Source organism: Anser anser (genome assembly GCF_964211835.1).
Source record: "Anser anser genome assembly, chromosome: 3".
NCBI classification, from domain to species: Eukaryota; Metazoa; Chordata; class Aves; order Anseriformes; family Anatidae; genus Anser; species Anser anser.
The window spans coordinates 113,316,611-113,341,363 of NC_139722.1; the positions used below are offsets into that span (position 1 = coordinate 113,316,611).

At 37.1% G+C, this 24,753-nt stretch overlaps 1 protein-coding gene across 13 annotated transcripts in view; it reads right to left on the reverse strand.

Annotated features, from left to right (window-relative positions):
* RALGAPA2 (Ral GTPase activating protein catalytic subunit alpha 2) overlaps positions 1 to 24,753 on the reverse strand; it is a 138,052-nt gene that overhangs the window by 100,775 nt on the left and 12,524 nt on the right. For 7 of the 13 annotated variants that reach the window (XM_083832243.1, XM_083832238.1, XM_083832244.1 and 4 more), the window contains exons 3-10: positions 24,240 to 24,289; positions 10,235 to 10,307; positions 7,011 to 7,054; positions 5,955 to 6,129; positions 5,319 to 5,434; positions 4,331 to 4,469; positions 2,752 to 2,951; positions 875 to 1,105 (exon numbers count right to left, since the gene is read on the reverse strand). In XM_083832243.1, coding sequence (XP_083688369.1) covers positions 875 to 1,105; positions 2,752 to 2,951; positions 4,331 to 4,469; positions 5,319 to 5,434; positions 5,955 to 6,129; positions 7,011 to 7,054; positions 10,235 to 10,307; positions 24,240 to 24,289 — 1,028 coding nt within the window. Of the gene's footprint in view, positions 1 to 874; positions 1,106 to 1,327; positions 1,516 to 2,751; positions 2,952 to 4,330; positions 4,470 to 5,318; positions 5,435 to 5,954; positions 6,130 to 7,010; positions 7,055 to 10,234; positions 10,308 to 24,239; positions 24,290 to 24,753 lie in introns of those variants that run through there. The other 6 variants (XM_083832249.1, XM_083832246.1, XM_083832242.1 and 3 more) reach the window with 3 other exon arrangements.

Consider the following 24,753-nt stretch of genomic DNA (forward strand, 5'->3'; position numbering starts at 1 on the left):
ATATATATATATATATATATATGTATATATATATATATATATAAAGCATTGCGGAATTCATAGGGACTAGTGAGATTCCTGTAAGGGAGAGATAAACACAGAAAGGATCCAAGTACTATTATCTGCTTCAGTTACTGAACACTGACCATATTTAATAAAGATAAAAGTGCTGCATCGTACCAGCCTTTGTTCCCTGGAAGCTGGTCTAACTTTAAAGACACTCTGAACAAACACCAGGAGAGGGCAGCATACCACAGAGGTTCTCAACATAGACAAAACACTCCCTCTCAAAATTACATCCATCCCACAAAAAGCACTTGTACAAGTTCTTACACTGTACCACACAAAACACTTTCAGTAAAGCATGTGTGCTCACTCATCTTCTGCAGGGTGTCTCCTCTACATTTATGTGACCTAAAACTGATGTTTCAACCAACTGCTGCCTTGATAACATATCAAAAGAAGAAGGTGAATTTCCAGTAGGTCATGTATTTTTATCCCAAACAATAGAAAAGATGTCAAAATAACAAAAAGTACGAGCAGAAACAATCAATAATGTCCAAATAGACATTAAATACTGACTGTGACCACAGGAACTAGAATCTTACTATTTCAAATAGCAAGCTAATAAAATGTCAAATTCAAGTATGACAAATTGCTGTTTAGCATCAGCAACAACTTTCCATTCCCATCGAATTTTTTTACTTCATCATTAAAACTAGACCTAGGAAGGACTCCAAAATAAGTGGGTGCTCATGTGATTAACATCAAGTTTGACCAGTTATCTGACCAGCAGCCTTCAGTGTTCCTTCTAATGACCATAACATTTCCTTTTTAAAAAATCACGTAACGGCAACTACACATCCACACGTACCTGTCGAAACACCTCATTAACAAAGTTAACATATCCTCGTGTGGACAAGAGGATTCTCTGCACCATCTCATAAACAGTTCGATGCTGCTCTTCGATGCTGCAGAGGCTGGAATTACTGAGCCGTCGGTCAGACAAGGTGCTGCTGTTCGAATGGCTTCTCTCCTGCTCGCCTGCATAAGACATGCCAGTTTCCAGCTCTGGGTTTTTATCTTGGGATACAACACCAACAGTCTACGCAGAAGAAAACACATGCCTAATTAAATTACTGGATTACTGCATGTCAAAAATCTGGGGTACTTAATGGGCAACACTCATTCACACTGCATGCAGGGATTCCAGCCACCATGAAGTGCAATTTTCAATCTACTTCTTGATACAAAAAGGAATTTGGTCTTGTACTCTACATGATATATACTTTCTATGAGTCCCCCCAGCCCAGAGCAGCTGACTGACCTGTCAACCACTCCCCAAGACAAAAAAGAAGAAGACATGCAGTGGTGGGAGTGGAGGGAGACACAATGGAGAAACATCTCGAAGTCCCTTTGATTTTTGAGAAAAGATGGATCACAGCTCTATACACGGCTCATACTCCTAGGCATTCCTAACCGCTCTTTGTCAGGCACTGTTCTGCCATAGTGTTGCATGTCTTTTCCATCATTTCATCTTGAACCGTGTCTGGCTAAAATGATCCAGTCCAGGGAAGAAAGAGGACTTAGCCTTTGGAAGAAAGTCAGTAAAACTGCAATTGAGTTACCAGAAAAAGAATCCCACTACCACGAACCGAAAGCATTACCCAAATGCAGTTCTGCTTTTGTTTACTTAAATAAGGCTGCTGTCTGTTCGTCAAAGCGAGAGGTAACAGAGCAGCAATAACATTTCTACTGCTTTTGATAATAAATGTTTTTGTACAGTTCCCCCACACCAGTGAAGCACAGGCTACAGGCAGTGAAATTTAAAACCACTAAAAAGTCAGCATGTGCCAAAAGCAGACACAGCTGCAGCTAAGTGATAACTTCTGACCAGTTTCCATTTTGAGGGCAGCAGTATCTTTACGTATCGTAAATATCTAATTGGTATCAGTGTCCTATAAAATTCAGTGGAGAGAAGAAAATTCATTTTCCAGGGTATGTCAGTTGCAATGGTATAGCATCTATACAGAAGGTGCAAATTCCAATGAGAAAAAAAAAGATTAATAAAAAGTGCTTGCAGTAAGTAAGCTACATCTAGCTGTTCCAGGGTTTCAAAATTCTACACTTTAAAACAAACTACAAACTTCAAAAGCAATTAACCTGAAAATACAGTTTGACTTTCAGAGTTAATAAATGCTTTGCCACTCAATCCAGATGTGACACTGACCTACGATTCAAGAGAAGAATATAAAATTGACATTGATTCTAGATTTGTAATGGGAAGCTGGAGAATCTCTTAAAACAATTTATTTCTACAAGATTAATTTTAAGTCCCTAATCCTACAGAAATCTCAACCAGCAATTTGAAAGTAAAATATTTTTCTATTATCTCATTGTAAAGAGCTGCTATAATCAAGAGTAAAACAAAATGGCCTTTGACGTTACTGGGAAACGGTCTATGCCACAAATAAGTTTGACAGTTTACAGATTAAATTCCAAAAGTCTAAAGATAATACTGATGAAGCTATTAAGTTAAATACCTGTGAGAATAAAAAATACTAATAAATTACTAAAGGGATTCCCTTGACGACTCCCTCCTTCATCAAAGAAAAAAAATAATTTACGAGTACATAATTTATTCACTGGGGAACTGCATTTCTTTCTTCTTTCAGTTGTCAGTGTATTGTGATCATTTGCAAGGTTTCTAGCACACATGCAAGAAAAAAAAAGGTAAACTTTAAAGCACACCTGAATAATTTTAGGGAGCATTTCTCCTCCATTTTTTGTATTCTGAACAGCAGTTAAATATTTCTTTTCAAGAAAGAAGGTAACAAGCCACTTAATAAAAACAACTCGAGCTGCCATATATGGAATTTTTGTGCTATAGACATTTTCGTTGTTTCGTGTTGCAGTAATGTATACTGGTCTTGGTCTTATATCAGGAATATCTGGTGAGATAAAAAGAGAAGATGTAAAGAAAATCTAATCTTAAAAAATTGTAATTGCTTCCGGACTTCAGTTAAATGCATTGAACGTGTCACCAACAACATTTTGTCCATATGAAATAACAGATGCAATGACTGACTGTTTTTATTATATTAACACTTATATTCATAATTTTATTACTTCTAAAGAAAAGCAAGAGAATAAAAGCACAAATCTCTCTTGAAGTTCATAATTTGTATCAGGCAAAACAAAGAAAAGCAAAAGAGAAGGGCTGCAAATAGAAAGGTAAAATCTGAAATGAAGAACTACTCCTTCTGCAACGTAAGTTAATTTTATAACTTTCAGAGTTTTATTGGTAAGGTAGAGCAAGAAAGAGAAGGTGTCACAAGAACACTCAATAGTAAAAAGATTAAGAAGAAAAAGGGCACTTAGCACATGGAAAAGAGATGTTAGCCAGGTGCAAAGAGCACGGCACAAGCTGAAATAAAAGAAAGAAAACACACAGGAAGAAGTGGAAGATTGCCAAAGGGAGACAGGATGGGTCATAATTAACTCACATGCATAGATTCGAGGGAAAAAATCACTTGTATACAGCTGAAAAACAGGGAAGGACTGTGCTCTAGCTGTGAGCAACTCAGCTGAAGTGGCACAGAGGTGACTTTAGACACTAAATTGCAAAGGACAGGAGCTAAAAGTCAGAGAAAGGAGGGGAAGAATGATGAAAAAGAGGCTGCAGTACATCAGGTGAGTATTAACAACACTGCTCCTATTGACTCTAATATATAATTCAATAGAACATTAGGAAAAGGTCAAAGAAAAATGTAAGCATTCCTAAAATAACATGCTTTTAATCCTACAGCTGCGCTTCCTAGAGATGCTTCTAGCAACACAAACTAGCTCATTGTTTCTTTCATAGCTACATCTCTGTTTCCCTTCCATTTGGCCCTTCATTTTTTCTCTTCAAGGAAACAAGAAGTAAAATAAGAAAAACTTCAGTTAGCTGCTTCCTCACACTTGGGCAAATTTCTTTTAAAAACCCTGTCAGAGAGCATGTTCTATCTTGATTGCACATCACAGTTACATCAAGTCCTTGTTCACTTGATATAAATGCTATGCATGTGTATTTTAAGGAAACATTTAAGGATTCTTCTTAGGAAAGAAGAACCTGGCCAGCCCATATGCAGCGATGAACAGCAGCAACTTCCTGGACTATCACAAAAAATGAAAAGTTGTACTAGGAAAAAAATCAAATCAAGAGACAAAAGAGGAAAAATCCTCATTCACCAGAACTGTAGTAGTATGCCACCAGATAACAGAGATGCTACTGAAAACAGCCACCATTAATTATTTTTCTATTTAAAAGACAAAATTCACTGCTTACCTAGAACAGGTTTGTAGAGGTTAGTTAGCTTTGTAAAAGATGGAAACAAGTGCGGAAGGTAGTATTTTCTAAACAAGGTAAAGAGAAACTTAAACCCAGTGTCTTGGTTCTCCTTATTCTTCCACTCCAAACTTGCAGCCTTTGCCATAGAGTTAAAAAGAAAGAAACACAAAAAAAGTTTCAAATTAATAATTATACTGAGAAGCACTCCACATTGATGACAAAATGCTGTTCTACAGAATATGAAAGATGAATAATTGTGCTTTAATAAGAAAGATGAAAAATGATCACTGCCCCATTTTTTTTACAATAAGAACAGTAAGAATATAGGATATTACCATGAGGACTCTATCACATCAAAGAAAGCAATCTCATTAGAAGCCAGCGTATTTGTGCTGTTTTAAGGCAGTGAAACACAGAAAACGCAGTATTAATGTTTTTAACAAACTTGCTTCTTACCTGTAAATTTAGACAAAGTTATGAATCTCTCTGGGCTACACTTTCATCACAAATAAGTTTGTAATCAGAAACATACCCAATGCCTAGGTTTAAAATGGCTGCACACATATGCAATACTCCTTCGAGATACTTGACTCAAGGCACAAGCAATTTCCACTGACAAGGAAGAGGCTGACATCTATGTTTTTAAAGGCACTCTTTTGTTCCTGAACAGATCAACAGCAAGGAATCATACATGTAATTTCAAGAGAAATCTTTATGGATGCAAAGTAAAACTTTGTGCAAGTTTGGGTAACATTAATAAATTTTGTTCACATTTCTGAGAAAATTTAGTATTTTTACCAAAAACGGCACACAAAAAATATCTTGGGGATGATTTTCCCTTTAAAAGAAAAAATAAGAAAATGCAGACAACAGCTTCTTCCTGGAAAAGGGCAACAGCAGCTCTGTACAGAAACAGTGCAAATGACGTTCTAACACTATACAGTCCTTCAAACATGAATAGCTAAAAACATTATATCCTACGCACCTGAATTACCATATATTTTAACAGTAGCTGAAGAAAATAGCAGGTTTGGTCATCTGCAATTTTCTCTCCAGAAACAGCTGGCAAAAGTGGGGTAATTTCTTCTGGAAAAATCTTAGCTGAAATAAAAGGAGAATGCTTTAAACATGGAAAACCCGAAAATAATGAAACAATAAAATCAATTTGATAATGATTACTGATGTGCTTATAAATTGCACAAAGCCAAAACTGCTTGGGCTTCCCATATTTTCGCCAAGTCCCACCACATGTGACTGAGGACAGCACCAACCTTTGATTTATTGCAGTTTGGAAGGGATAACACAGTCTCTGCAGATTAACCAGTAAATCGTAAATCTACATACCAACATATTTTGCAGTAACATGTTCATGTAACTGCATCTCAATACAAAAAAAAAAGACAACAAAAAAAACCACAACTGTTCTGAACTCAGAATGACAAGACCTGAAGGTGCTACAGCTGCAACAAAGCCAAAATCTTTCCCCATCTCTGAATTACAAAGACAAAATTGCATCATCCTTGTGACATCTTTCCCACAAGCAGCTCTGCAGCTCCACTATGACTTCAGGGGAAGGGGGAAAGTGAAACACCTAGCACAGGAGTTCTGTTAGTTTACTCACCATCTGATGAATTAGGAGGACTAATGAGGTTATCTAGTGTACAGGGACCCCGTGAGGACATAATTGGTGGAAAACCAGGCACAAGGCATGCAAATATTAATATCTGCTCTTCTGCACAGTTAGTCTGAAGTGCTTGAAGCCAGAGAAGAAACAGTCGGATTCCTTCACATCTTATCTACAAGGGGATGATTTTGTAGAAAAAAATATTAAAACAAATTTGAAAGTACAGTAATACAGTTAAGTAGTTAAGAAAGCGCAGGACATGTACATTCATTCAAATTCTGTGCTAGCAAGTCTTTCGGTCATACCATCAGTAATCACATCACTAATTTAACAAAAGCAGAGAAGGGCGGGAGCAAACTGTAACCAAGGTGGTGGCACTCTGAGGAGACAGTATTACTGCTCCAACTTCAGCTAGAGGCCAAAATCCCATGGCTGTGCTCCCCTGACTGACTGGCCAAAGGCAGCTCAGCCCGGTGGTGTCGGAAGAACAGCAGCAAGTGGAACGCGCGGCAGGGGAGCTGCCCCTGCTCCAGCCCTGCCGAGCCTAAAATCCTGGCCCTGCACAGCCCACGCAAGCCACTGTCTTCAGCATCAGCAGGACCAGAAGACCCTCGTGAAAACTACGATGCAACAAACCACCCAAGGTGAAGTACTCCATAAATTTACTTTCTTCTTTTTCATTATGCAAGATGCAATTTTAGTTTTAGCAGTTTATTTAAAGAAGTGGATTTAAAACTATTTGGCAAACAAGCAACCAATGTATTTAATACAGTGCACTTAATGCTAGAGAGATCTGAAAAGATGAAGAATTAAGCAAAACACATTGCTACCTTCTTCAGGTAAGTTTGGAAAGGTTACAGAATAGCAGAACAACTGAATAATACGAATATTAAAATAATCTAGTTACAACATTAAAATTTGTGATTAAAAGGTGAATAATTAAAATTACAAAGCCTAACAATCTGAAAAACTGATACTGAAAATCTGTAAAGTAATATGCTTCACACAATTTAAAGTAAAAAGAAATAAGGATGCATCATTGAAGAGAGATACCTTGAGGGAGTTTCCAGTGTGCAAAAGTTTCTTCAAAATCGACCCTGGATTAGAAAAATGAAATAGACATATATCAGATACTAAGATGGTCACTTTCTACCAGAATGCTTTCTAAAAAAACACTACAGAAAAAAGCTACTTTCATGCTATTTACTACGTAGCTACTTCACTGGTGTTTTAGAAAAAGAAAACTTATGAGCGAGAAAAAACAAAACGAATGAATTTACAACCATCATCATCATCATCATCAGGTAAATAGTTCTTTAACATCAAATATAATGTCTCTTTACAGCAAGGTACTTTGTTTTTAGTCAGATGATAATCTTCTGAAATTATTTTCATTGAAAAATAAAGTAACTAGGGAAAATTTTGACGTGCTAGTTTGGGGAAAATGCTTTAAACAAGTTTATTTAAAATTTTAGGCAAATGTATTAGTTTCTGCAAAGTAACAAGTGGACCACAGTAAGTCCAACTTGTAGGAATAATGCATTCAAATAGACTAATATTTACTCTTATGATAAGAAAAAATGCTAGAAATCTGTATGATATTGTATATGTCTATTAAAAACATGTATACATTAAAATTGCAAAACATTTTTATTCTGGTTTTAAAAATACCCGGTCAACTATCCCTAACTTCGGAAGTCTGATCTAAAATCAAAGAGATCTTATACATCAAGTGCTTTAGTTACAAAACATTTTCAATCCAATTCTTAGAAAAATAACATAAAGTAGCACTCAGCTGTTATTTCACCTGGATTTGAAAATTATGTGCCTTACTTAAATGTGACCCCTCAAGATTCACCATTTCACAATTTTAAGTTATTAACATATATAGCAAATACATATTAACACACATGAACATTAAGCAAAAAGCAAATCACAAGGCACACTTGTAAATAATTGCAACACCAAATCGTTTAGCTCATTTATTGAACACAGCTATAAATCTATCCAAATACGACTATTCAAGAGGAGCATAAATATAAAGAATATAGTAGCTATGAAACAACTGACTGAAATCAATTTGTTCTAGACTAAGTCAGATGAAATGGAAGTAAAGTAGTCAAGCAGATGTCTCCTTTTATTTTTGTCAGTGCTAACTGGAAATGTGAGAATAGCCCTTGCCCTGACCTTTAACTTCAACTCATTATTTCTTCTGCAACAGCAAATACATTGTTCTGAGAAAACACATTGCAGCTGATGAAATGGTGCTGGAAACCAAACCAACTAACCAACAAAAGTACTCCACAGAAGAAATATATCCCCCCTCCCCTCCCAAAGCAGCATAATTTGTCCAATTTCCTTTAACAAACAGCAAGACAAAATATTGTGACCAGTTTGGTAGCACTCAGAAGCAGAATTTTCACAGTAGTAATGAATCAAAGATTTTTAGTTCAGAGGAAATCATCAAGTTAAACTAGTTCAATGGATTACAAGTTGTTTTGACTATCAAAATAAATGTATTTTACCTTTCAGTATTTCTGCACCCACTTGATTTATTCAATCTGGTCAAATGAGGAGAGGAATAAATTTTTCCTTCTGTCTCCTGTACATGATCTCAGGGCCAAAATATTCATTACATGAGCACCTCAGGCCACAGGGAACATTTAAATAATTAGAAAATTAACTATCTTGAAAATAAAGACAGTTTAACTTTTTCCCCTCAGCATTTTTAGAATATAATTTTAAGATCTACTCAAAATCCCTATACTACCTACATGAAAACCTAAAAAAAAAAAGTTCAGAAAAATTAATCCTGCTTTTCTTATGTATATTTCCAAAATTCCAAAATTCACAAGTGACCAAACAAAGCCTGCGTTAGGTACCTCTTATCTTAATGCTTAAGGGAAGAATATGAAGTCCTAAGCCAAGCACTCTGAGTGCCTTAACTAAGGTGACAACTTCATTCTGTTCTTTCTATGCATGAGTTGCAATGCATCCTTCAGTTCTACGTTTATGGAGTTTTCTTCTGCAAAATACTTGCCTATGAAGCATGCAGAATGGACAGGAGAGTAAGAGAAAGAAGCAGAGCTTTACCCGCTCCAAGACTTCTCTCTGTTGGACTCCTCCCATTCCCTCCCTTGCTCCAGCACCCAGAATATGTACTGAAATACCACGGAGCGCAGACAAAGAACAGATAGCCTCTTGGTTTGACCACGTGTATGCCATCCACAGGTATCTATCTCATGCCTGCCATGGCCAGCGTCAATATTGCAACATGGCACTTGGCAACTCCTCCATTAAATGAAGGATCACTGGGACAGCTGGGGCCAGACTTGCAGACATACTGTGTGTTCAGAATTCCACTTAAAAAGGCCAACAAACTGTGGGACACTTAGAAAAGATGTTAAAAAAAAGAGCTCCTAAGAAGTTTATACTTTTGTCCTTAATCTCTTTGCTTTACCATTCTAGCACTAAACCACAAATTTCTCCTTTAATTCCCACAGTGTGATAACTGAGTGCGTCACAAATATTAATGAACTAAACTGCACAGAGAATAATACCACAGGAATATCACAGAAGAAATTAAGCGCTTATCCACTGCAGCAGTCCAATGGTTCACATTTAATTTAGCACAGCCTGAATGTGCACAACTACTGAACAGCCACCAATTCAGAGCAGAAATGTTACAGAATATATTTCCAAAAGGAGACAAGGTTCAAGTTCAACACAGCATGTATTTTTACACAAAGAACAATCTTTACTACTATGAATTTGTATGGGCAATTTCACACATGATTACTCGTGAAAGACTGTCACAATGCAAATTTGAAAGAGAGTCAAATACAGATTCCACAACCCTCCTCAGTCTTGATTTTTGGTGTTAGTCTGTGAATGCAAATGGAGACCTAATTAGGAAAAGGTGTGCTGATTTAAATCCCTCATCATCTAGTAGCTAGAAAGAGATGAAAGGGAAGAGAACCCATGTACATCCAAAGGTAAAAAAAAAATCCAAGAGCTTTCATGCAAAAATAAAAGTGAAGCAAGCAACCAAAACCACACAAAACAGAGAACACACAGAGCTAGCTATCTTAGCAGGTAAACAGATTTTCCAGATGTTTCAAGAATTTTCAGCTGCAAATCTCATACAGAAGTACTATTTGTATATCGGGCAAAACGAAGCGAGTCTGTGGATTACAGGACTTGCGGAACCAGGTAAGTGACTACAGAAAACATTGACCTTATTTTTACTAGAATATTTTTAAACCATTCCTTCTTACCTATACTGCGAAAATGCCATCGATAAAAAATCCTCTCAGGTAGTAGCTGCAATATTTTCTGCAGGAAACAAAACTAAATAGTCAAATTTTCCATAATAAACTGGCTCATTCAGAGGATACAGACAAACTAATACACAAAACATAAATGAAATGGTAATATATATAGAGAGAGAACACAATAGAAAGCAGATACCTATTGTAATTAGAACTGCTGCCCATTACTTTACTCTCTTGTTACGGAGGAAGGTACTTGGAACAGTCCTGAATCAATACCATGGCACTGGCATGAGCTGCTTTTACCTTCCCCCTGTCTTGGAATGCCCCAGCATTTCAGAATATAAACTGATTTATAACGAAGAAGTTACAGGTAAAATTTCCTTCTAAGAGGCTCACTTTGGATTACATTTTTCTGAAGTGTCTGGTAATGACTGCTGTTAGATTGATACATTCCAGATTTTGAGCTTCAGTGGCTTAGGTCTGCCTTTTCATCAGCTAATGTGGTCTGATCTCCCAGCTAAGGCAGAGATGGACAGCGGTGCAGTTATTTTTGCTGTGAGATGATGTACCTGTGTTTTCAGCTGCTGAGTGAAACCGAGCCAAATTACACAAAGCTAGACTAATTTAATTCATAGCGCATGCAGTTAATAAAGCACTTATGTGGAATAATATGCGGTGATCTTCCTCTGTAGTTTTGGGCTGATGCTAACAGAGGCAGATCAAACAAAGAAAGAGGTTTGGTCAAGCCCATTTCCCCTTAGTTTTGTTACTCTGCAGGGCACCAACAAAGCAAAGCAATTTAAGCATATGCCTAAGCGCTTTCCTGAATGGAGTCCTATAATCTCAGTTGCAAAGAATGTTTGGGGCTTCCAAATGTTGTCAGTTTAGTGGACAGTAACGTTTATTAGGTAATCTGAATAAACCCAAACTATTTAGGGGTCTTACTTTGGTAAGACCTTTGGTAAGACTTTGGTATGGCTTTTAAAGGGAGTTTAAGTCAGCAGGCTCCAAGGCACTTATTTTTTTTTTAAAAAAAAGGATTGGCATTATAGACTAGGACTTGGCAAGTAGGTGTCTTTTTAGTACAGGACAGCTAAATTACTGATGATCAGCTTCTCAAAAAAGCAAGAGAACACACATGGTTTTGCATAGATTTCACATAAAAATGCATCTGGATCTTACAACTTTTCAGCCATTTGGATATGAAATTAAGAAGTTCTATATGAAATTAAGAAGTTCTATGTGAAACTAGCTTCAACATCTACTTTTAGAAATAAATTAAACAAAGCTATATATGACCAGCAGTCAGAGTTCCTTGTAATCATCAAACAAAATTACCAGAAGCAATTTCTGCATAACAAAGAGTCATTAAGTTTTCAGAAAAACTACATGCAGGATGCAAAATGAATGACAAGTCATCAAAGCAATGGTGACCCATTTGTTGGTCTTTTGCACATAAAAGGTCACGAGGAAATAAAGCATCACAGCCAAGAAAGCAAGAATTTGGGTTTTAGACAGTCCTTTGGAGACAGCCAACACATGAATCATTATTGCGTTTAAAAACAGTATGCTTGAGAGATGGATTATGACAGACTTCTTATAATTTTTGACAACAAAGTGCTTCAGCAATTGTATACAACACTCAAAGTCACAGTCTTTTTGAAAATGGAACATTCCTTTCTCCATGGCAGAGGATGGACGTCATGACAAGTTCAGAGACTTAGGGAACTAGACCTCGGGTCACGCAGATAGACCGGTCTTCCTTTATCCGTACCACAGCACATGTTCCCTAAACAGGATTTGGCATTTCTAGAAGTTTACCCAGAATAAAAAAATAAATCAGGCACATCCCTTCCGTGTCCTCGTACTTTGTTTCAGTACTACACACACCACCCCATCCCCGGGCCATCGCGGCAGCAGGGATGGAAGGACCGGGCGGCAGGTGCCGGAGGTCTAGCTGCCTGTCCGCGGGCAGGACGATGCGCTCGGGATGGAGGATCTGACTGGCTAAAAATGAGGCCATGACTCACATTTGGGCTTTACCTGTCAGTTAAGGACCACGTTTCTGCCAATCAGATTGCAGGATCCACAGACAAAGAATTATAATTATCCACATAAATATTAAAATACTAGCAGCCCACCACTTTGCAAGACTATTTCTGACATTAATATCATTTATTTGCTTGGCATGGGGCAAAAAGGAGCTCCTGACCTACATCAGGAACACCTCAGGTCACCAGTTCCAGTGCTGCGGTAGCCGGCAGGCGCAGTGCTGGGTCCGTGTTCAGGCAGCCCTTAGCTCTGACACACCACATGCCCGCAGCGCGGGACAACAGGTATGTTAAGCAAACCCCTCACACAGGCAGGCAACAAAATGCTGTCTGAATTCGAGTACCAGAAAGCACCACAGGGAGAAACCTTCAAACATCTTCACATTTATTACAGGAGAAACAAACCAAAATACGTGCATTTTATTTCCATTTTTAGGTCATTATAGGAAGTACGGTAGATCATTACAGCAAAACCAATTTCCTTTCACAGGCCACCCCGTGACAAGCATTGCAACAAGATACCTTCAGCTTCTCTTTGGATGGAATTTCTATCTCATTTGTTCCGAAACACTAACTACTGAGAACCAACTTTGTTAAACTTCTAAAGAATCAAGCACATCTGTATAATAAGGTTTCATTAGAAATCTGTCAAAATCTGGTAATAACACTAGTGAAAATGCTTATCTTCTTATATTTAAGATGTTACAGTAAAATTCTTTATTTTAGAACACAAAAAAAATAGAAAATATATGCCTTTTTCACTAAAGAAGTCTGAGTCTTAAAACACTAGGCATGGCATAATCATGTATTATTAATGACAGTTTGTGAAAATAATCTGGTGATGCACAACTATATTTTCCTTAGTTGCAAAAAGAAACAATACCCATTTCCCAAGAGCTTCAGCAATGTTCTTAGAGTAACTTTTCAGGTTTAAGCATCTCAGCTACTCAGGATGGAAACAAATAGCCACCCCTTGTTTGCTGTTTCTGAACACAACAGCACATTTGGGGAAGCTAGATTTTACCATGCCCTCTCTGCAAGATGCAGAGCATGTTAACAGTTGTTTGGGAAAGGCCACAGATGTGACAGCATGCAATACAGGCAGTATCTTATACTTTACAAAATTTCACCTCAACTTAGACACAAAATTCACTTCCAGAAAGTGAACTATGATAAGGTGTAAGCTGCATAAACTGATAAGGCATCAAAGCTACATAATGAAGACTACTCTGAAAAAGAACTTAAGAATAACTCTCACACCCGCATGTTACTGAATATGTCCACATCAAATCTGGAACACAAATGCTGTTCCAGAGTCTGACAACCACCAGGAAAAAGCAAGACTTCAAACCACATGAAGCTTGGAAGTTAGGAGAAGGAAAAAACACGCTTACAATTTTGTGTGCTTTTTCTTAAAAAACAACAACAAAAAACACAGAATCAAAACACCCTTACCAGGTGGCTGCATCAAAACAATTTAAGGGTTGAAAGAAGTAGTAAGAGGACAGAAGTTCCTGTCTGGGGAAAGCTTCCATATCCCCAAATCTCTCTATATAGCAAAAATTGGGACACTTCAGTTGTTTCTCAAGCCTTTCACCTTTTCAGCATCTCAAAACCAGGAAAAAATACCAGTGCAGTTTGAAAAAATGCAGAGATGTGATTAATCACATGCCCAAGGCTACCAAATAGTAAACTGAAGTAATTTTAAAAATCAAATTAAATTACTAACATCACAGTTACTACTGAAAATATCAAAGCTTTGCAGAAGATGAGAATGAGTAGAAATCATCTAAATTCTCCTGCAGTGCAAATATGCATTGTCATGGTTAAAAGTTTATATATTAAACGAAAACTTCTGAATGTTACAAGTAAATTCAAGGTTAAGGCTACAACGCCCTCTTAATAGGTTAATTTTCACATATGTGCATTAGAGTCACAAGACTAGGATGGTACGTAACGGTGTACAGTACTACTACACCACTAAGATGGTGACATAATATTATATGTCATGAACAAGCACCGGTTGTTGTGCTTTCAACTTAGTATTTCCAAGAACATATTCCTCACTCTCCCAACCCCTGGTGTTCCAAAAAAGCTCCTATCGCCATTCCTATAAAACAAATGATAGTTTCTTCCACTACAGCCTAGACTTTTACCAACACTGCTGTGAATCCAAACTGGCTATTGACATCTTGCTTGTAGCTTCATAGTACACTAATAAGAAATATTTTAAGAAACCCCACAGTGTGAAATAATATTGCTTTTTCAGAAAACACATAGATCTATTTAATGCTTAGTGCTTTGCTGCATCTATATGGTAATCCATTATAGCACACTTGAAATAGAAATTAGGTATTACTACTGATCAACACATCAGGGTATCTGTCAGTTCTTTTAACTGATTATCCATAGTTCTTTTTCTTCCAGACTTCCTGCATGACTAGGAATAATGTTAAGTTTAAATCTTAGTTTACACAGGACACTGCCTTCTGCAAGATCTCTCTCTATTTTAACGAAGTAAAATAAAAAAAAAAAAAATACCAAGGTTTGAATTTCAACAGATTCCATCTGGCTTAACTAATACTGCAATTTCTTTTAAAAAATGATATTGTTTTTGGCAACTTTGCTGAATCTTATCATGCTTGGTAGCTTCACATCCATTACAGCATGCTACACTGCCCTGATGTAGAATGTAGAGAAAGCCAAGGCTGCTGGCAGATCTTCCACTGATGATCCCTAGCCTGTGGATGTTTTCCAGCTTAACTTGCACAAATGTGAGTTGATAAGCTTTGCTGCTCTGTAACACACTATGCAGAGTGTCTTATTAACCAATAAAATCGAATGTGTTCTTGCTGATCGATTGTGCTCTCAGAGGCGATGTCAATGACAATTTCAGAATAATCATTCCAGGGGAATGGATGCTGAGGAAAAAAATAGCTTTTTTGATACAACCTGTACATAATAAGCAGCTCCTATTAGTCAGCTGGCAAGTGTATCTACTTGAAGGAAAGTCAAACGTAAAACAGCTCTACTACGCCTGTATGTGTAAGTACTAACTATTTGGCAGTATCTGTACAAGAGTTTCAGAAGGTTCAACTATTAAAAGCTGCAAAAATTTAGAAATTTTCTTGCTGTCATTCACTGATTTAGCTGAGGCCATGAGCTCAATGAAGTCAGTATGCCTGAGGCAGCTATATCTACATAAAAAGATACCCTAGTTGATGCATCAATAAATTATTTATAGTAATTTGTTGAGGGAAAATGTCTGCCCAAAGCATGCAAGACACTTATTCTTCCCCAGGCATAACATTAAACAGAAAGACCTCTGAAGTCAAATACACACAATGTACATTTAGAATTTTGAACACAAAGCTCTACAAATAACATCAATGTTATTTTATAACAGTAGTAGATGAATCAATCATAATTACAGCAGCACAAACTGTGAATGACTCAGACAGCCATTCTTCAATGTGCTGGAAAGAACGGCTATAAGCAATTTTATTGTCATAAACAAATATGCCCTTTTTAGTCTATTGAGCTTGAGAATCAGCCAACCAAGTCTGTGTGACAGACAATGCTAAACAGGGGAATTTAAAGCTGAAACTTTTAATCGTAATTTGATTTCAAGTGTAAGATAACCTACAGAGGGGGAAATTAAGCCACCTACCTGTACAGACATGAGGAAAATCCAAACAGTAAAAAGAAAGTTAAATAAAAGGAATAACCTCAAGAAATTAGAAACCAGTACCTGTGGCAATAAGAACTCGAGAATAAAAACTTGACATGATTATTCCTTGCAAACAATTTTACAAGTACTTTTTACATTGTCTGGCTTCACTGCACGATTTTGTTCTGCAGAATTCAATTTTACTCATACTTTTGTTCAAATCAAAATGCAAGTAATTAGGAGCAACATCCTCAGATTAGCAAACCACCCTAAGGAAATGGCAAAGATACTAGAATAGCATCCTTTTGCACATTAAGAACGGCAAAACAGCTCTAAAGCCTTCCAAAATAGTTATGAATGAAAAACTACTGCAAGTTTCACTGATGCAGGTTTTTATGAAATTGAGAATAAACTTTTAAAATCACAGTTGGTTTGAGATTGGTTTTAAGCTGCTTAACCAATATTGCTAACTGATGCAGTAGTCCATATAAAGTAGACGTACAGTGCAATCAAGGAGCGCAATATTTAAAATACCCTCTGCAATCTTAGTATATAATGAACCAAAGTTATATATTGTTAATAGATATCAGTGTGTATTACTAGGTGGCTCTAAAAAAGAAGGGTACATTCCTAAACTGCATCTGTGCACAGACCTATCTATCTGATCACCCACCATCACAGCAGGTGTTCCTCTGACAGATGTAGTGTATTTACTGCATATTGTCTGTAATCTACTTTTAAAAAGGGTCACTAACAGACTATAGTCAATCATAAACCTGTGCTGAATTATCATTAGCATTTGCAGAACCAGTAACTTGTGCACATCTGCAGTAATAAATTTAGGCTATACAGCTGCTTCTGCAATCGTTGCATTCAAATTCTGACAGCAGACCAATTCACATTTCAATGGATATATACTGCATGTTAATCTTCTGAGTATGTGGCTATTTGTAGTTTATATTTAGATGCACTTCTAACAACAACAAAGCTGTACTAAAAACAGTACCTCCTGCTGTAAGATAAACAGCCCAAAGTATGGTTGTGCAAGTTCAAATAGTTTATTGATTATCATCTCTGGAAAAATGCTTAGTGTTACACAAAAGCCAAAGCAGACCATGAATATGAGTGTACAGTATGAATACTGCAAAAGCCATTAGCACATTTATTTTCTTCTATTTTACATCCACTTAACATTTAAATCCACCTGCTGTGTGCATATTCAGGATACGCCAAATCATACCTAGGAATGACACATAAAAATTTTACTGCTGAACTTCTAAGGAAGGTCAAAACAGACAGCTTTGTCTGTTCCTGATTGATAACCAAGGCTAGCCTCTTCCCTTTTCAGCAGGAGAAGGGGTATACAGGGGAAGGCTACGCTTGACAAATAAAAGGGTCTAGAAGTGTAATCACAGAGGGTCAATATGAGTTACATTAGACAGCTTTTCAGAGCTGTAATTACTATGTAGATTTTCCTCCCCAAAAAATAGTTGTGCTTACTCTGTGTCTGGATCCAGGGACAAATGCTGCTCATATTCTCACCACATTCAAGAAAGAAGAAATTCCATACAAAATGTGGATTTACAGGAATTAAGAGATTACAGCATAAACTTCCTTGTACAAACTATATGAAAAACACAGTATGCTTTTATAAAGAAACCATGAAACATGAGAGAGCTTTAAATTACATTAATGTGTATTGGTAAAAAAATAAACAAGCAAAAAAATCCGGACTGATAATCTTTCAGTACATGCATGGTCTGTGGGAGGCAGGAATACCTAACCCATCTTCTTAGCTGTCTACAAAACTGCAGTCATACCTAGCTACACTGATAGCACCTGAAAAACTTAACAACAGTCGCTACATTGATCAAGTGACTTGGAGAAACTTTACTACATGAGAAGGAGTATTTATGAAATTCTAAGAACAAAATATTTCATACAGTGAATATTCAGTGAATACACTGAATCAAAATACTGAATTTTATGACTTCACCAGCATGAGGTGTGGTTGTTCTTAACTAATAAAGCACCATTATAGAGAATGGAAAGAAATGTCTATATCAAAAGCAACAGTGTGTTTTTATTTTGCTACAGATGCAGAAGGACTGTGGTGTCAGAGGAATCAGAATCTGACAGTGCAAGAAAAAAAAAACTTATAAAAAATTCCAAGCTTTCACAATCAAGTGATGGTATAATGCTTTTATGGGATGTAGCAAACTTACAAAAACATAGTGCACCTTTTACAAGCTCTGTGATGTATATGGTGCTCCACTGACAGCCCTAACAAGCAATGCCTCCAAGTCACAGAAAATAGTAACACAAGAAACAGTATGAACATGTTCTGAAAACACAATATAACTCTAAAGATAGTTACGCCCTACCAAAGGAAAAACAAATTTGTTTTGCACATCATTTTGGTCTTTTAGTGGAAACAAGGAAAAAATAAAAAGGTAATTACAGATGTTGTATCATTTCTTGTCTTTCTATTTGGAAAGGGACAAGGTCAAAAGACTTTAGAAAATATAAAATTAGATCTAAGAATTCTGTAATATTAATGGTAAAAACATTTTTAAATGCACTATTAAAATTTCATATTACTCTCTTTTATTATTTTCTCTTTGATTAATATGTTGTTTGATGTTCTGTTGAATGACCAAACTACATAGCTGATGTGTAATTTATTAAAATCTTAATTGTACAACTGAGTAAACTTAGTTTTCAGAGCATTTGTGGAGAAGGATGTTACTTTTGCTTAATATACACACTAGGTGTCACTCAAGAACAGCAGCAAAATGCCCACCAAACTACACCAGAAAAGACTTAAGTCAATTCCTTTCATAAATATTTGTATTGATTTTCAAACAGCTAACCCTCAGCACCTGGGTTCAGGATTTGTTAATCCTAAGTAATTACCTAGTTAGCTAATTAGAAGAAAACCCTAGCTCATGCTGACAACAGATTAAATATGGCAAGCTTAACAATCAATTAGTTTTGTTTCCTATGGCTGACAATATGAATGTTTAATTACCTGACATTTATATTTTTTTCATGTCCTGTATTCTGATTGACATATTCTTGGTCTGTGCATTAAAAGCTGTTCTCTGAAAAGCTGTTCTCCTACAATGCATTACGTTATCGAGTGTCAGAGACATAAATGGATTGCAAACTTACTTCTAGTAGATAAACACCATGAAGCAGATCACTCCAAATTTCACACAAATTATTCCTCCTTCCTCTCAGCTACTGATGACTGGGCTGTAATATAATTCTCCTCACTTGGGACCAAATCAGCACTTTGTTCATATAAAACTATGTGCTTCTTTCTTTCTTCATGTTTTCCATGTAGTATCTTTTCCTGATGTTTTTAAAGCTATACTAAATGGTTATTAGCCACTTGTTTTCAAGACACAGGAATACATATTTATTCACTTTAACTGGGTGAGTAAGCATTAGCTATTTTCCATTCAATGACATAGCCACAGAAATTTAATTACTTATTCAAGACCACAGAGCAAGCTTATTAATGAGCTGCAATTAAAATGCACAGCCTTGCTCAGTAAACGAGGTGATACCTACTCCACTTGGGGGCAGGAAGGGCTAAGCAAAAGCATTTTTCCTACCACCCAAACAGGCCTAGCAAATATATGACCTCATGTAATTTGATGCTGCCTTATACAAAATCCTAAAGCAGACTCTTCTACTAATATTTAAAAAATAAAAAATAAAATTTAATAAATAACAAACACCCTGAATTGGAAGATTGTGTCTGTGGTAAAAATAAACTCCCCGCCAACCCCGAGCTTCTGCAGGATTCGCTGCTCCAGCTGGATGCACTTAAGTCTGTGGGGCCTGATGGGATTCATCCCAGGGTGCTTAAAGAGCTGGCTGATGTCATCACAAGATCTCTCTTAATTATTTTTTCTATGGTCTTCGGAATCTGGAAATGTCCCAGGTGACTGGAAGCTGCCAAGTGTTGTCCCAGTTTTCAAGAAGTGTAGGAAAGAAGACCCTGGCAATTACAGACCTGTCAGTCTCACTTCAGGGCCTGGTAAAATTATGTAAAAGTTTACTGTGGGGAGTTACTGAAAAGCACTTGAAGAACAATGCAGTCGGTCACAGCCAACATGGGTTCATGAGGGTAAAGTCCTGTTCAACAAATTTAATTTCTTTTTATGACAAGGTTATCCACCTAGTTGACCAAAGGATGCCAGAAAATGTAATTTTATTGGATTTCAGAAAAACTTTCAGTGTTGTTTCTCACAGTACCCTTCTGGACAAAATGTCCAGCATACCATTAGAAAAGTACATAATGTGATGGGTGAACAATTGGTTGACAGGCCAGGCTCAAAGGGTTATGGTAAATTGGGTTACATCAAGCTGGAAGACAGTCACTAGTGGGGTTCCCCAGGGCTCCATTTTAGGGCCAGTTTAATGTTTAAATATTTTAATGTTTTTATAAATGACCTTTAATGTTTTTATAAATGAACTGGACACAGGACTCAAATGCATACTAAGTAAGTTTGCAGCCAATACTTAAATTAGAAAGAGCTGTTGACTCCCTCAGGATGGAGAGGCCTTGCAGAGAAATGTTGACAAATTAGAGGGCTGGGCAATCACCAGCAATATGAAGTTTAACAAGAGCACGTGCTGGTTTCTGGACCTGGGAAGGGGCAACCCTGGCTGTATATACAGACCGGGTGATGAGAGGCCACAGAGCAACCCTGCAGAAATGGGTCTGGGGGTTCTGGGTGATGGCAAGCTGGTCACGAGCCAGCAGTGTGCCCTGGCAGCCCAGAGGGCCGGCTGGCATCAAGCACAGCACTGTTGGACAGCCAAGAGAAGGGATCGCCCCACTCCACTCCATGGTGGTGTGGCCTCACCTCAAGCACTGTGTGCAGTCTGGAGCACCACAATTTAAGAAGGATATCAGACTAATAAGGGGGTGCCCGAAGGAGGGCTACAAGGATAAGGAAGGGTCCAGAGGGCAAGACATACCAGGAGCAGCTGAGGTCCCTTGGCTTGTTCAGCCCAGAGCAGAGCAGGCCAAGGGAAGGCCTCATGGCAGACTGCAGCTCCCTCACAAGGGGAGCAGAGGGGCAGGCACAGAGCTCTGCTCTCTGGGAACAGCATGGAGCTGGGACAGGGGAGGGTCAAGCTGGGTGTTAGGGAAAGGTTCTGCACCCAGAGGGTGGTCAGGCAGTGGGCCAGGCTCCTTAGGGAAGTGGTAAGGGCCCTGAGCCTGCCAGAATTCAAGAAGTGTTTGGACAGTGCTCTCGGACATAGGGTTTGGTCATTGGGCAGTTCTGCGTGAAGTGAGGATTTAGAATGGATGATCAGTGTAGGTCCCAACTCAGGATATCCTACGATTCTCTAACTATCAGAAAACACAACCCCATTTTCAGATGCATTCTTGTAGCTCAAGGAGGGAGAATAGGAAAACAGAAATGAAGTCCCTGGCCTCAAATTCAGAAGATGAGACCACAAAATTCCAGGATTTCATGTAATAATTTTCAGAGATATTTTTCATATTACAGGCATGTTAGACTAAAGAGCACCCCTCTTAGTCTAGTTAATCTAATTTTTATATCGACAAGCTACACATTAATGCAAGAAAAATGAAGCCACATCTTTGAGGCTACTTTTTTTTGGTGGTAGTTTGTTTTAGAGGAAGGGGAGAGGAGATAAGAATATTTAATCCTTTTATTAATTCCAAATCCTAGGGTGCCAGTGAAAAATGGTTTCTTTTTCCAAAAATATAACCTGCAATATAAACAAAGTTAACACTTTTATCATGCGATACTCAAGTGAAAACTAAAAATCCAATAGTAACTAACTAGATGTTGATTGCAGCATCACTGCTCTCTGAATTCAGTGACAGGTAAAGCATATGTTAAGACTTCCAGTGTACATTATGAACAAAAGTGTACGTGTCAGGCTTTCTTCTGCTCCAGTGAAATTTGCTCACATCCAAATATGTTACACATTCAAAATAGATATAACTACACTGACATACTGTCACACTGACAAAGTGTAAGAAATAAGTAGTATTGCCTTGAACTAGTCTACCCATGCGATACGGAACTGAAATATATTTAGTTTTTAAAAAAAGAGAAAAAGACTATTTAACAGCTTTAGCCCAACAGAGGCTATACAGTTATTGATCACTTGCTCACAAATTCTACTGGGAAAAAAACTGGACACTTTCAGAGAGTTGATCTTCAGTTCCTTTGGACATATATAGTACTGTATAATCTTCAATTCATTTTGAGAAGATATATCTCAGATATTACTTTATCTCGAATGATGAAAGTGAACTTGAAGCCTGAATTTCTTCTTCTCCCATTCTTGCTGCTCTTCTTCTCTTGACTCTTCCAAGATTCTTACATTTTGACACTACTATCATGATGTAATCTCAAAGAATGGTGTCTTTCAGGTTTGAGGTATTTAAAGAACAGTATCATGTAGGAAAAAAGAAATCCTATTTTGAAAAGTAACATGAGGTTTAAAGAAAAACTCCATTCACACCACTACTTCCTCACTCAATAACTAGTTTTATCCCACAAATGAAAATCCCTTTTTTCTATGTTATGTGAATGACAAGATTCCTTTGCCTAATTGTTTACATTTGTTAACATTAAATCTTCATTCTTCAAAAGAAAAGGAAACCTGATGACAGAGATCTTGTCATTTGAAGGAGTTTTTACTGCAAATTGAGTATAATCAAATACATTTTCTGAAAGAGACTGTTCAATTTTATTATTTTTTTTTCCCGATACCTTCCTGCTCACTTACTCCTGCATTCAGTCTAGCCAGTTGCTGCGTCATCCTTTTTTAATGGAAGAATCATGACTTCATGAAACTGCAGCAACATACTTTTCAACAGTGAGAAAGCATGCTCCAGTCTGGTAAGACTACATTGTGCAGTCAAAGCAATTTCAAATATCCTATGGCATCCAGAAGCACACGTTTTTATATTCTTGAAAACAAGCTATTGACATACATGGTTACCAAATTCACGTGGAAAGCCCCGTAACGAAACAACAACTCTTCACGCATTTTCTACATTTACCTTCTTGGAAATCCTGAATTTGGATCAAACCCCACTGATGTTAGAATTTATTGTTCAATAATGGACAATATTAACTTGCAAAATTAACCCAACTTTATAAGAACTGAAGTCAAAAGTAGTGTACTCTAAGAGTGTCAATGAAACACAGGTTGCAAGGGTAATAAAGAAAAAGGCTAAATCACAAAGCAAGGTATTAAACACTTCCTTCTAACATATTTCAAAAGCTAATTTTAGCAACTAGCAACTTTTATTTGCAACTTGCATTTCATCATCACAGACATTATTTTCAGACTTGGCAACTACAGAGAGAAATATACTTAAGGAAAAATTTGAGTTATAGGAGGTAGCATAAGGATTTCATTAACTGTTATTCTGCTCAAACTAACAGCCATACCTTCTTATCAACAAGCATCCCACCTTCTTTTGTTTTCTGAGGTAGTCTTATTCACTCTTCAAATTGTGAAATTTTGACTGGCTATGTTAATTAAAACTCTCCTTCATACATCATGAATTACCACAATATAAAGTGTGCTCAGTAATTTGAAAAAATTAAAAAGTAAGAGCAAAACTGAATGATCTACAATTTACTTAGAACTGATGCATCGCTCATATCCTGAATGTATTCTCATTCAAGCACTGCAAGGGGAACTACAATAAGGCATACTGCTGGTGCAGAACAAATTCACCACATGAGATTTCTCAGGACTAAGCAGCTACATTTTTATATCTGTAAAGCATTTACGTTATAAAAGGAGATTTTTAGTTAATCTTTCCATTAAAATTTACTGGAAAGCCTCAAAATTTGAAGAAGCTTCCCCCAGCCCCTCCCTCCCCCCTTTTGGTTCAACCAACCTGTCTTCCACCTGAGGAGAACCAATTAATAAAACAACTGTACTTAACTACATATGACACTGTTCAGAGGCAGATTTCAGACTATTTTTCAAGCTAAATTAGTTTGCTTGTCTTTAATAAAATCTCTTAACTCTGGATATTCCTTCAAGCCAGACATTTCTGTGGCATAAGATTGTTATTTTTTTTATTATTGTATCTGAAAACTTAATGCACGCCCCAGTTCTTTTCTGCCTTTCGCCTCATATAATCATGGACACCTACTGTCATTTTGACTGATACCTGGTTTTAACCCTCAGTGTACAGGTATAAGCAAGCACATGACAAGATTTCAAATAAGTTAGTTCCATGGTATGGAAAACTTACTTCAAAAAGAAAGAGAATGGAGTCCAGCTCCTCCCTTTGTGATTTATTCCCTGCCAGAGAGAAAACAATATTGTTTGCTATAAGTAAATGGTATGGTGAGACAGATGTAGAAACTACACTTCTGTTATTCAACTGAGGTCAACAATGCTATATTTGGTTTATTTTTCTTCATCTAAGAGCAAGATTTTTCTAAATTTCAGTCTCTCTCTCTCCTGATTTCCCTCATTCATAGTCAAGAATCCCAAATCTGCAAAGCAATGTGATCGGACTCACCTTGAAGCAACCAGCTATTCTTAACAAGGTATCCTATCTATCCTCAACATTCAGATTTGTTCTGAGAATTTCTGATGTTTTCAGGTGGACAGACATATACTTAACATGGGAGTGTGGGAGACAATAAAAAAGGATGTGTTTTTTTTTTTAGATATGTGAACAGAAAAAGGAGGACCAAAGAAAACATAGGTCCGCTACTTGATGGGGAAGGTCACCTCACAGACAAGGACATAGGCAAAGC